Source organism: Phocoena sinus, chromosome 13 (assembly GCF_008692025.1).
Source record: "Phocoena sinus isolate mPhoSin1 chromosome 13, mPhoSin1.pri, whole genome shotgun sequence".
NCBI lineage: Eukaryota > Metazoa > Chordata > Mammalia > Artiodactyla > Phocoenidae > Phocoena > Phocoena sinus.
In genome coordinates, this window is record NC_045775.1 from 34410965 (window position 1) to 34424312 (window position 13348).

General features: G+C 38.8%; 2 protein-coding genes and 1 long non-coding RNA gene across 3 annotated transcripts in view; 1 reads left to right on the forward strand and 2 right to left on the reverse strand.

Annotated features, from left to right (window-relative positions):
• LOC116763907 overlaps window positions 1-13348 on the forward strand; it is a 35190-nt gene that overhangs the window by 9008 nt on the left and 12834 nt on the right. The window lies entirely within an intron of this gene.
• Window positions 2638-4113, reverse strand: LOC116764312 (60S ribosomal protein L6-like). Its single transcript, XM_032652833.1, is given in 4 exon segments — window positions 2638-2789; window positions 2792-2860; window positions 2863-3436; window positions 4010-4113. Coding segments are annotated over 3 exon segments (696 nt in total). The 5' UTR covers window positions 3377-3436; window positions 4010-4113; the 3' UTR covers window positions 2638-2676.
• LOC116763905 (ubiquitin-40S ribosomal protein S27a-like) lies at window positions 3476-3983 on the reverse strand. The gene has a single exon (XM_032652019.1). The coding sequence runs from the start codon at window positions 3956-3958 to the stop codon at window positions 3491-3493; it is 468 nt and encodes a 155-aa protein (XP_032507910.1). The 5' UTR covers window positions 3959-3983; the 3' UTR covers window positions 3476-3490.

Here is a 13348-nt window from a genome sequence, read left to right on the forward strand (position 1 = left end):
TATATATAATACATGTATTATATATATGTATTATATATATGTATTATATATATTTTTTAAATCAGTTAAAATATTTACCCAGTCCCATGAGAAAAAGGTCAAAGGGCTTAAGTATATTCTCAACACTCAATCTAACTTCTCTTTCTTCCGCTCAGTTGCCCCTTTTTTGTTCCTCTTCACTCTTCCAAAACTCAGCTCACAATCCTCCCCCACCCTGCGTACCTCCATCACACACACACACACACACACACACACACACACACACACACAGGCTCTTGATGCCCTTCCTCTCTCCCTGCCTCCCTGGACCTTCCCTTTTCTGTATTTCCAATGTAACAATGCCTGGATGCTCAGGCTCCTTCCAAGTCTTAGTTCTTCCTGGTTCTTACTCTGATCAGCACAGTAGCAGACCAGCTGAGCTAGAATCTTTCTCAGGCAGTAGTCAGGTAAAGCTATGCATATTCATGGGGAGATATTGTGTAACCCTATGCCTTTCCTCCACGTCTCTTTAAAGGATGTCATTTTAATACCCACATCCATCATCATTTTCTTCTTAGGAGAAAAGAGAACAAGAGAGGAAAGACAGAGTGAGAGCAGTCAGAACATGTCTGGGGAAGGAAAGACATCTTTTGATCTGCTCCTTATACATAGCTCAGACGCCTACACTGGACAGTGCCCAGATTATCAGTGGATTCTGAGACATTCCTATGTTAGCCTAATTAAAAAAGAAAGCTGAACACAACCAACAAGAGGTTAAGGCACAAAGTCAAAATGGAGAGGATTCTGTAGGCCTCTGAACTTGAAGCATTCAGTGTGAAGGCAGGAGCTGGGAGAAGAGAGAAAACAGAGAATTGTGCTTCTGATTATTTTTTTTCTGATTACAAAAGTAACATATGTTCAATGTAGAAAACCAGGAAAATACAGAAAAGTACAAGAAGGGATTGAAAAAAAAAAGAAACAACACTTGTGATCCCACCACCCAGATATAATCAATGTTAACATGTTTGTTTACCTTTCCAATGTTGTTTTCACGCATATTCTTTTTTTAATCAAATTATAAACATAGTATATATGCTCTTTTAGACATTTTTTCTCACTTAACAGTGTATCCTAATTTTTTCCCAAGTCATTAAATACTCTTCTACAACATGATTTGTTAAAGCTATTTATGATTTTGTGCTATAGGTATGCTATCAAAGATTTATCAACCAATTTTATGTGGCAGAATATTTAGGCTTTTTCCAAGCATGAGATTTTAACTGTGGCAGGGTTGTGTGCACCACCCCTGTTTTCAGCTAACAAGCTAACTTTGTTAGGTAAACAAGGTAACCTTCTTCCCTTACGAGCAGATAAGGATCCCTTCAAAGGTCTGTACCCAAGAGAACCCTGCCTTGACAGAAGTAACTCCTCACAAGCATTCAGCTGTCCTTGTGTTCTTCAGGGAAAGCCCGGCATTAGGCCTTGAGCAACCTTAGGTCTACTGGCCAGGCCATTCTTGAGCAGACGGAGAGAAAATATTTGTCATTCTAAGTCATGGTGTTGGCCCAATTTATTCAATACATCATTCTCAAAAATATTTTTTGTGCTAGACCTGAGCTGGATATTATAGAAGAAAAGATATGGTTTCTGTGTTTCATAAACTTTTACTCTTCATGGGTTGACAAACATATAGGTGTGAAAGAGTTAGGTAGAAACAGATTATGTGTGAATGACTAAATGCTAATCTGTGGTTCAAATCGCAAGGGCTTTAGGAGGTGAGAAAAGTATAAGCACAAGGTAGAATTGAGTGGTTTGAGAAGACTCCATGGAACAGGTGGAGCTTGGAGGCAGGGTAGGCAAGGAATATTCCGTGTGGAGGGGACACAGAGGCCAGGAAGCACAGGAAGCAAGAAGGAGGTTCCTGTGGCTGCAGCTTTGGGAGAGATGGTCAGTCAGACCAGATAAGTCATACATGGGGCACATGGGTAGAGGGCCAAAAAGAAGTTCGACCCTAATTCTGTAGATGTTTCCCCTTGTCCTGGAGGTGTCACACCAAGAAAGGAAATGTCAAGTCAAATTCAAGCTGAGTTGTTTTTGGTTTTTGGTGTGTGTAGGGCCAGGGGCGGCGGAGGATGGTTTATAAACAGAACTTCTCAAAGCCTTTAATATTGTTCATTTATGTGGCAAGGTCAAGAGAGGGGGAAATTGGACTTCCTAAGAGTCTTTGACCACAGAACTCTTTTTATCATGGACCATTTCCTTTGGTGTTCCACGAGACACAATTAGGAGCTAGTGAGCCACCGAAGATGTTAGAGCTGGAAAGTAATGCTTGAGGGAAAACAAAGTTTTGGAAGATTAATCTCATGGTAGAATATAAGGTGAGCAAGAGGGAAGAGAGCCTGGATTCAGGCCATACAGTTAGATGATTGAATAAAGCCTCCAGATAAGTGGGCAGGGTTGAAGCACACTGAAGCAGAGAATGGAGAACAAGGCATTGATTGAACACAGAGTCTGCTGTTGGGCTCTGGGGAAGGTACAAAAGTGTCAGAGTTCCTGGGTCTTGCAGGAGCTCGAATAAGCATTAATTAGGATTTTGATTACAAGGGACAGAAATCAACTTGAAGCAGCTTAAGCAAAAAGAGTGTTTTTTGTTTTTTTAATGGACCGAATTATTTAATTAGGTTCTTTGTAAGAAGTTTAGAACACTACTTTGTGAGGATAAATTCCGTTTGTAAGAGCGAACACAGAGCGGAGGTAGCCCTGGAGTTGAGGAACAGCTTTGATTCTTCGCAGAATTTGTGAGTCCACACTTTCTGATCAACCTTCCGCTGCTCTGTAATCTCGTATTTCTCTCTCTCTGTGTCGAAGATCTCACCTTCCTGGGCTTACGCAGTTTCTTCTTCTTGAAGTAAGCATCAGTGAGATGTTCTGGGATTTTCACACCACTGATATCAATTTTGGTGGAAGTGGCAATGACAGATTTCTGGTGTGTTCTCCGCAGAGGAACTCGATTGAGGGACAGAGGCCCAGTCACAAGTAGCAAGCCACTGCTCAGCTGCTTCAGGAAAATGACCCTCTTGCCTCTGTGGCGCCCAGTGAGGGTAAGCAGAATGGTCCCACGAGTGATGCTAGCACGCAGTTTTCTCACATGCTTACTGAAGGGTTTTTTGCCGTGACTCAACCGCTTTCGAGGCACATCTTCAGTAGGATAATACCTAGGCATTTTGCGACGTTTAACCACCCGGGTACCGCCATTCTTGTCACCACCAACTGGTTTTGTGACAGTAGCAAGGACCTTCACCTTCTTTTTCTTTTCAACCTTGGATTTAGCTGCTGAATACTTCCTCTTGTACAAGGCCTTTCTGGAATATATAGCCGATCGGGAATATCTGCCCATTCCTCTGACCAGGACAGGGTTTCAGCTGCAATGGGGCTTCCCCTTCTTAACCTGCTTCACCTGTTTTTTTTTTTTTTTTTCATTAGTTCACGTCTTTTATTAACCAATATACAATCAGTTGTCTTCTGGTTTGTTGAAACAATAGGTCAGACAACATTTACCACAATAATGTCTGTCAAGGTGGCTGGCCATAAAAACTCCAGCACCACGTTCATCTGAAGGGCACTCCCGAAGAAGGCGACTGATTTTGCCATTCTCCTCCACCTTATGGTATTTCAGGACAGCCAGCTTAACCTTCTTTCTCTTACGCTTGTTCTTCTTGGGAGTGGTGTAAGACTTCTTCCTTTTCTTAGCGCCACCACGAAGTCTCAACACAAGATGAAGGATGGACTCCTTTTCAGTGTTGTGTTCAGACAAAGTACGTCCATCTTCCAGTTGCTTGCCAGCAAAACTCAGTCTTTGCTGGGCAGGAGGAATTCCTTCCTCGTCCTGGATCTTGGCCTTTACGTTTTCTATCGTATCCGAGGGTTCGACCTCGAGAGTGACGGTCTTCCCCGTCAGGGTCTTCACGAAAATCTGCATATTGGCGGCTGGTGCCACCGCGGATGGCGGATCCGAAAAGAAGTGCTTCACCTTTTTAACCTTGCCACCAGCATCAGCCTTCTTGGCTTCAGGTTTTTTCTCCTTAGTATCTGGCTTCTCAGCCTTTTCACCCACCATCCTGCGAGATGGGAAAAAGCAAAAAAAAGAGTTTTTTTAAGGAAATAGGGATACTTCATGAAGAACTGAAGCCATGTACTGGGAAGTTGGCAAAAAGTCCCGTGTCTATCTGGTCTCAGCTACTGTGTGTGTTTGCCTCACCTTCTTCATATTCTCTCTCTCTCTCCTCTCCTGTCCTCTAACATCCCCTCACCTTCCTTCCTTTCCCCGCTCCCCTCTCCCTGTTCTCGTCTGTGGAAGAAAATGGCTTCCCTACAGTTCCTGAGTTTGCATGTTGCACTAAGTTTGCATGACACAGTTCCGGCTATATCAGAAGCTAACTTTCCACGTCTTCTTCCCAATTTCAGATTTCCAGTAGAAAGAATCTTCTTGACCCAGCTTAGGACTTATTCCGTTCTGACTAGGGGGACAGGTTTTAAAATAGAAACATGGTTGCAGAAGACTTACCCTGTGAATTAGTGTGAGGATCACTGCCAGGAAAAAGTGTCTGCTATAGAGTGATGCGATGACCTTTAACTGAAAGCATGCTTCTGGAAGAGTTGAGCGGGAGAACACTATTGGGTTTTTTTGTTTTAATATTTTTTTGAATTTTATTTTATATAGAGCAGGTTCTTATTAGTTATCTACTTTATACATATCAGTGTATACATGTCAATCCCAATCTCCCACTTCATCCCACCACAGCCACCCCACCCTGCCACTTTCTCCCCTTGCTGTCCATACGTTTGTTCTCTCCATCTGAGGAGCACACTATTGTTGAATGAGTAGATGACTATGAAGCTTTAAGGCAGCTTCATTAGAATCCATATTCTTGTCCCTTTCCCAAACTGCTTTAGTTCCCAAGTTCTGTAAAAATCTACAGATGAAGGAAGCAGGATACACTGTGGTTAAGAGCATATGTCTGGGGTTTAAGTTGTCTGTGTTTTGGATCCTGGCCTTGAGGACTTCAGCAAGTTATGGAACCTGCCTGAGCCTCAGGTTTCTCATCTATAAAATGGGTATCATGGGGATTAACTAAGATAATATGTGCAAAGTGGTGAGGACAATGCACCTCATAATGTTAGCAGCTTAATTTTTAAACAAAAATTAACTGATGGAGCTGAAGTTGACATCAGCAGATCCAAATATCTTTCATAAACCGGACAAAAGAAAGATGCACTGGGAGACGGGCAAGTTGTCAGCTTGGTTCTCCAGACATCCCCACGAACGTGGCCTCTAGAATAGGGGGTTTGGGGAGAAAAATAAGCCACGAAGATCTTGAGGCGCCAACGGGGACTTTAGAGATCACAGGTCATATGGGCCAGTCACACTCCCTTTTGTTCCTAGAGATTTAATATCTACCAGCCTATTAAATGGTCATGATTTGGAGAAGACAAGAAGAGGAATTACTTTCAGCTGGCCCTGGTCTTTAAATAACCCGGGGTACAACATCTTTCAAAACACAAAGGAGACCATGTGCAAAACATTAGTTAAATTCAGATATAAATCTAGTCTTTGACCAGTCCAAAACTAATCAATATGCTTTTTTTCTCTCTTTGAACTTTGAGTTTTCTGGCAACAACAAAAACCCCAAACCCCATCCAAAACCATCGTCCAGACAGCCCAGCTCCTATGCTCCCCTCCCTAGTGTCACATATTGTTGACAGACCTACTCTTGTTACCACATTCATTCCAGTGGTGATTGACTTGAAAGACAGAAAATTGCTCTTGTAATCACTTATTAAGGAATCCTGGACAAGGAATACAGCGCTACGAATATAGATTTACTCTTAGCTTTTATGGATGCATTTTTCTCAGTTATTTTCATTGAAAATCATGACGAACTAATTTAAATAGCAAAGTAAACTGAGATGGAAAATTACCCATAATAAGAATTTTGATGAAAATATAGACTGGCCTGGTTTTAAGCATATCAAGGACTCTTGGTTTAAATTGCAAATTCGGAGAGATTTGAAATGTGTTTGTTTGAATGTGTCAGCTTTAGGCAAAACTAAACTACTAAGTTCCTTTCCAAAAATCAAGAATCTGCTCTGGAAAAAAATCATGCAGTGTGATGTACAAAGCAGAGGGGAAGGAAAGTAAGTAATGAGTGAGAAAGACCCACCCAAGGACTGCAGCCAGCTTCCCCAGGAAGATTCATGACCATGCCTCAATACTGTCCTGCAATTCTTTCCAAGCGATTTTACTATAACTCTAAATCATTTGAAGCAACTGCTGCTGTTACCAAAGCTATCTTTGCCTCAAAAAGAAGAAAATTCAGGACATGCAATATAATCCTCTCACTATCTAAGAGAGAAACCAGCCCATTTGTCATAAGAACTGAAAACATCAGCTACGTAGTAAATTAAACGTTAGAGTTTCATACTTCAATATTATGTATCTTTTGTAAAAAGAAGAAAAGGGGGGGCACACACAGGACATGGTTGGATGCAACAGTGATAAAGTGACTTAAATTTGGGTGACTAACTATAACCTACAAAAACCATTCTATCTATTACAAATCCTTTTCAGTAAAAGGTAAGGCAATTCCATCAACATTTTTTTAAACATTCTGAGCTATTCTCACAACCAATGAATCCTTACCCTTACCAGATGTATAAGCATTTGTGTAATGCAGGGGGTTCATAACTTGGAGAGCGTCATCAAAGGCAGTGCTAATACAATGTTCCTCCCTTTGACTTGAATGCCCTCTTCTTCCCTATTAGGGTGATTATTGTTTCACAGTGTCCCAGGCATGAAAGGACTTTGAAGGGTCACTTTGCAACCCAACTAGCAGCATTGGCATTACCAAAGAGCGGCTGGTTAGAAATGCAGAATCTTGGGGTCCACCCCAGCCTCACTGACTCAGATTCTGCATTTTGACAGGATCCCCAAGTGATTCATATGCACGTTGAAGATGAAACTATGCCACTCTAAGTCATCGCCCTGCCTTTGAACAAAACTGTGCATAATGCATACACTGGTCTCATTCATCTAGTTTCAGGTCCTTTATAGTTTGTCCCGTTTGAGTCATTGAGAGGAAAGGGGAAATATACTCATTTAAGGAAGTCTTGCATAACCTAACAGAGTTAGCAACTTCTTCAATACGTTCAAGTACCTATTCTTAGAAGCACTGCAGATTAGGTCAAAGGAAAGAGAAGCAGAAAATGGAGTGGGTTCAAATACCAAACTCTAATAAAGTAAGGGTAGTACAGAAGCTGAGTCTATGAGGGATGGGAAGAGCAATTTCACCAAATTACCAGTTCCAAAATTGTCTCTGCACGGTGGCTGATTTATAGTCCTGGAAGCTTAAAGCCTTGAAGCTTCTTGCTCTATTTCGGATTAGGAATTTTTATCTAGTACTTCCCTGCAGCTTAAAATGAAGGCCTTGGAACTATGAAAATGAATTTATGCGGTGGACTGTATGCTCATTCTGTAGCTATCCTATAGGTTTTAGATTTGTAACAAGTTTGGAATCTGGACAATAGAAAACTCTCTGTGGGTTAATGGCAGCCACTTCTAAGCCAAAACTGAAGGACATAAGATAGTCTTGTATGTGTTTCAGGGTCCTCAAACTTAGCTGTGCATTAGAGTCGCCTAGATAACATTTTTTTACACAGCTTTCTTGAGATATAATTGACATAGAATAAGCTGCACGTATTTAAAGTGTATAGTAGGAAAAGGACTTCCCCGGTGGTCCAGTGGTTAAGACTCCATGTGCTTCCACTGCAGGGGACGCAGGTTGAATCCCTGGGCGGGGACCTAGGATCCCACATGGTGCCATCAAAATAATAATAAAAACAATAAAGTATATGGTAGGATGAATTTTGATATATGTTATATGGCTGTGAAACTATCACCGTGATCAAGTTAATTACCGCTAAAGTTTCCTCGTGCCCCTTGGTAATCCCTGCCCCCATTCTGCAATAGCTTATCTGCCACTATAGATTAGTTTTCATTTTCTAGAATTTTACATAAATGGAACCATACTCTTTTTTTTTTTTTTGGTCTGACATCTTTCGCTCAGCATAATTTTTCTGAGGCTCATCCACGTTGTTGCCTGTATTAATAGTTTGCCCTTTTCATTGCTGAGTAATATTCCATTGTATGAATATACCACAGTTTATCTAACTGTTCCCCAGTGCAGGACATTTGGGTTGTTTCCAGTTTTAAGCAATTATGAATAACACTGCTAAAAAGCTTCATGAACAAGTATGAGCATATAAGTTTTCATTTCTCTAGGTAGACACCTAGAAGTGGGTATGGTAAGTGTACATTTAACTTTAAAAGAAACTGCCAGACTGGTTCCCAAAGTGGTTCTACCATTTTGCTTGCTCACCAGAAATGTATAAGCGTTCCAGTTGCTTCACCTCCTCTCCAGGAATAGGTGTTATCAGTATTTTTTATTTTAGCTCTTCTGATAGATGTATAATAATATCTCCATTGTAGTATTAATTTACATTTCCCTAATGACTGCTGATGTTGAGAATCTTTTCATGTGTATATTTGCCATCCTTATATCTTCTTTGGTGAGAGTCTTTCAAATCTTTTGCTTATTTTTTAAATTGGGTTTTGTTTTCTTAATTGTTGAGTTTTGAGTTCATTATATATTCTGTATACAAGTCCTTTGTCAGATATATGATTCACAAATACTTTTTCCCAATCTTTCTATTCTCTTAACAATGTTTTTCAAAGAGCAGAAGTTCTTAATTTTGATAAAGTCTCATATATTAATTTTTTGATGGATCCTACTTTCTGTGGTATAACTGACCCAAGGTCACAAAGATTTTCTTCTATGTTTTCTTCCAGAAGTTATATAATTTTAAGTTTTATATGTAGGTCTATAATCCATTTTGAGTTAATTTTTATGTATGAGGCAAGGTTTGGAATGATGTTTACTTTTTTGCATGTGGATATGCAATAGTTCCAGCACCAGTTATTGAAATGACTGGCCTTTCTCTACTGAATTGCCCTTGCACGTTTGTGAGAAAGCCAGTTGGCCATATATTTGTGGGTATATTCTAAATTCTCCATCTGTTCCATTGATCTATCTTTATACTAACGTCACATTTTCTTGATTACTATTGCTTTATTGTTAGCCTTGAAATCCAACTCTATTCTTTTTCTAAGAAAGATAAGAACTTTAGAATGAACTTAAGTTTTACAGTGTTTATCAATTTCTGGGTTTTAAAAGTCTAGTAGTGTGATTTTGATTGGGATTGCATTGATTTTATAGATCTATTTGGGGAGAACTGACATCTTAACCATTTTGAATCTCCTAATCCGTGAACACAGTATATCTCTCCATATATGTAGGTCTCTCTCAGCAATGTTTTTTCAGCATACACGTCTTAGACTCCTTTTGTGAGGTTTAATTTTAAGTAGTTGATATTCTTATGCACTTGTAAATGCTGATGTTTATATAAGTTCAGTTTCCAGTTGTTTGTTGAAATTATTTAGAAATACAGTTGATTTTTAATATTGATCTTGTGTCCTGCAGCCTCGCTAAACTCAGTTATTAGTTTTGCAGCTTTTTGGTAGATTCCATAGAATTTTCTATATGGATAATTATGTTGTCTGAGAATAAAGACAGCTTTACTTCTTGTCCAGTCTGACTTCCTCTTATATTTTTTTCTTGCCTTATTGTGCTGGCTAGAAGCAATACATTGCTGAATAAAAATAGTGAAAATGGGCAACCTTGCTTTGTCCTTGGTCTTAGAGGAAAGACAGTCTTTCCCATTAAGTATGATGTTAGCTTTAAGTTTTTCATAGATGCCTTTTCTCAAGTTGAGAAGTTCCCTACTTTGCTGAGAGTTGCTTTTTTAAAAAACAGAAATGGATTTTGAATGCTGTCAAATTATTTTTCTACATCTACTGAGATATTCATATGGTTTTTCTTTTAAGTCTGTTAATATGGTGAATTACATTGATTGATTTTCAAATATCAAACTAACCTTGCATTCTTGAGGTAAACCAACTTGCTCATTATTTGTTATCTTTTATAAATATTGTTAGATTCTATTTGCTAAAATTTGCTTAAGAATTTTTGCATCTATACTCATGAGAGATATTGATCTCTAGTTTTCTTTTCTTGTAATATTTTTGTCTAGTTCTGGTATCAGAGTAATGCTGGTCTCATGGAATGAGTTGGGATATAGTCCATCCTTTTCAATTTACTTGAAGTGTTCATGTGTAGAATTGGTATTATTTCTTCCTTAAATATTTGATAGAATTCACCATCTTGGATTGAAATTTTCTTTGTGGGAAGAATTTTAACCACTAATTCAATTTATTTAATAGATGTAGAGTTATACAGGTTATCTATTTTTTTAATTAAATGGTAAATTGCATCAAAGAATCTTTCCATTTCCTCTAATTTGGTCATATTTATTGGCACAAAGTTCTTGATATTCCCTTATAATACTTTTATTCCATAATATCTATGGAATCTGTAGGGATATCACCTCTCTCAATCCTGATATTAGTAATTTGTGTCTTCTCTCTCTTCTTTTCCTGATCAGTCTGGCTAGAGGTTTATCCATTTTATTGATCTTCTCAAAGAACCAGCTTTTAATTTCATTGATTTTTCTCCATTGTTTTTCTGTTTTCTATTTCACTAATTTCTTCTCTAATCTTTATAATTTACACTTTTCTGCTTAGTTTAGGTTTAATTTGCTGTTTTTTCTAGTTGCTTAAGGTGGTATCTAAAGCCGTTGGTTTGAGACCTTTCTTCTTCCATACTGTGTTTAGTGGTATAAATTTCCCTATAAATGTATTTTGGCTGAATTTCACAAATTTTGATATGTTGTGTTTTCATTTAGTTCCAGATATTTCCTAATTGCCCTAATTCTCCTTAGACCTGTAGGTTATTTGAAAGTATGCAAATTTGTTCCCAAATAATTGGCTATTTCCCAGATATCTTTCTGTTACTAACATCTAGCTTAATTCCACTGTGATCAAATTACACACTCTTCTGATTTGGATATTTTTTAATTTCTTAAGGCTTATCTTATAGCTAGAATATGGTCTATTTTGGAAAATTTTCTGTGTGCTCTTGAAAAGAATATATACTCTGACATTGTTAAGTGGAATGTCGATTAAGTCTAATCGGTTGATAGCATTGCTCAAGTCTTCTATATCCTCACTGATTTTTCTACCTTACTTGTTCCGTCAATTATTGAGAGAAGGGTTTTGAAATCTCCAACTATAATTATAGGTTTGTTTCTTTCTCTTCTACAATTCTAAATATCCCACTGCCAAGGCTACACATGATACCAATTAATTCAGACCCAGGCATCAGTATTTTTTTTAACTCCCCGAGTGATTCCAATGTGTAGTCAAGTTTGAGAACCACTGCCTTATGCAGTCCACATTGCGGATTCAACAGATTCTCAAATGCATTATCTTATTTAATCTTCATACCTGCCTTTGAGGTAGACGTTATTCGTTCCTATTTTACAGGAAATGAAATTGAGTCATAGACAGTTGTCCAACATCACACAGTTGATCAGAGGGCCTAGCTGGGACTTAAACCCAGGTTACCTAATTCAAATTTTTTACTTTGAGGTACTTATATTTTGTTCTGTGAGATACGTTTATTGACCCGAATTCTGTCTGTATTTCCATCCTGCTCCCCTAACACACTCTTTTGGGTTGTGGGCAGAGTCGTGTCTAACCCTAAACTTATAATTTTCGCTGGACCTACCACAGTGTCTGTACCCTGGAGATGATTTTAAGGCTTTTTGTTTTCTCTTGAAAGATCTAAGTATCTGGGTTCATCTGACCACATAGTAGTCATCAATCTGCCTTTTTCATGGTCCATCCACAATCTAAGGTTTAAATCAACTGTAATTAACACTGGCACTTAACACAGGCTCTTCTCCAAAAACCTTCTCAGGTTGCAGACTGTCAGCCTGCTTCACTCCATCAATACACGACATTGGCAGCCTGGGACCAGAATTTGTCCTGAGCTGCCCATGCAAGTTTGGGGCAAGATTATAAGGGAAGAGCAGCTTGGGGTGGATGCATCTCCTGTGGGTAAAGGGTGTTTTGTTTGAGTGCTTTCAAGTGCTGGTACGCTATGATTAATTAAGTTGGCCAAGGGTTAATATTTAAAAATCAGGAATGATTTGAACCATTCCTCCAAGTGAGTTGCTCAGCTGCCTTCAGGGAAGGCACCCAAAATGGACCATTAATGTTAGAGAAAGGCTAATATAGGATGCCTCTTTGGCTCTCTCTTTTTGTTCACAGGTATCATCAGACTCAATATAGACTAATGAATGGATGTGAGTTTGTTCCTTTTTGTAAATATTCAACTATGCAAATCCTTTCCCCCACTGCCTCTTGGACCTATTTCCTGTATCTGTTACCTTTAGATTCTCTCATCTGACTCCTACTATTGTCAATTAGTCACATTCTGAGCTCAAGATTTGATAGTTGCTGATGTGACTTCCTTTAGTTTTTGAATATTTTTTCACTTACTGCCCAAAGTTAAAACAACCACAACAAGTTAAGGAGCCTGAGTATTCTTTTTTTTAAAAGAATTATTTATGGGCTTCCCAGGTGGCACAGTGGTTGAGAGTCTGCCTGCCGATGCAGCGGACGCGGGTTCGTGCCCCGGTCCGGGAAGATCCCACATGCCGCGGAGCGGCTGGGCCCGTGAGCCATGGCCACTGGGCCTGCGCGTCCGGAGACTGTGCTCCGCAACGGGAGAGGCCACAACAGTGAGAGGCCCGCGTACCGAAAAAAAAAAAAAAAAAAAAAAAGAATTATTTATTACTAAAATAAGTCTACAACAACACTAAAGGTATTTAAAAAGAAAAACATCACTCATTTTTTCCACCATTTAACACAACCACTTTCCCTTCTCCCAAATTTCCTTTCAGTCTTCAGTCAGATATAGAAATTACATTATTATAATACAATTACATAATTTTAATGTTCATATAATTTTTGTGTTCCACTTTTTTAGCATCACTTAATAAACACTTTCCTTGTATAGTCTTCCTAATCATCATTTTTTGTGGCTACATGGTTTTCCACAGATATATCATAATTTTTTTAACCATTCCTCTGCTATGTTTCCAATTTTCACTATTACAAGTGATTCTCCCATAAATATCTATATACGTATAAAGATTTCCTCCCTCCTTCTTCTTTTGAATTATTTCCTTTGTAGAAATTTCCAGGAGTGCTATTACCATACTGAAGGATTTGAATGATTTTCAGGGATTATGAGCTCTTAAAAAGGCAGCACCACACAGAGTTCATAGC

Coding starts and splice junctions, on each gene's coding strand:
- LOC116763905 (XM_032652019.1), bottom strand. CDS start 3,958: ATGCAGATTTTCGTGAAGACCCTGACGGGGAAGACCGTCACTCTCGAG.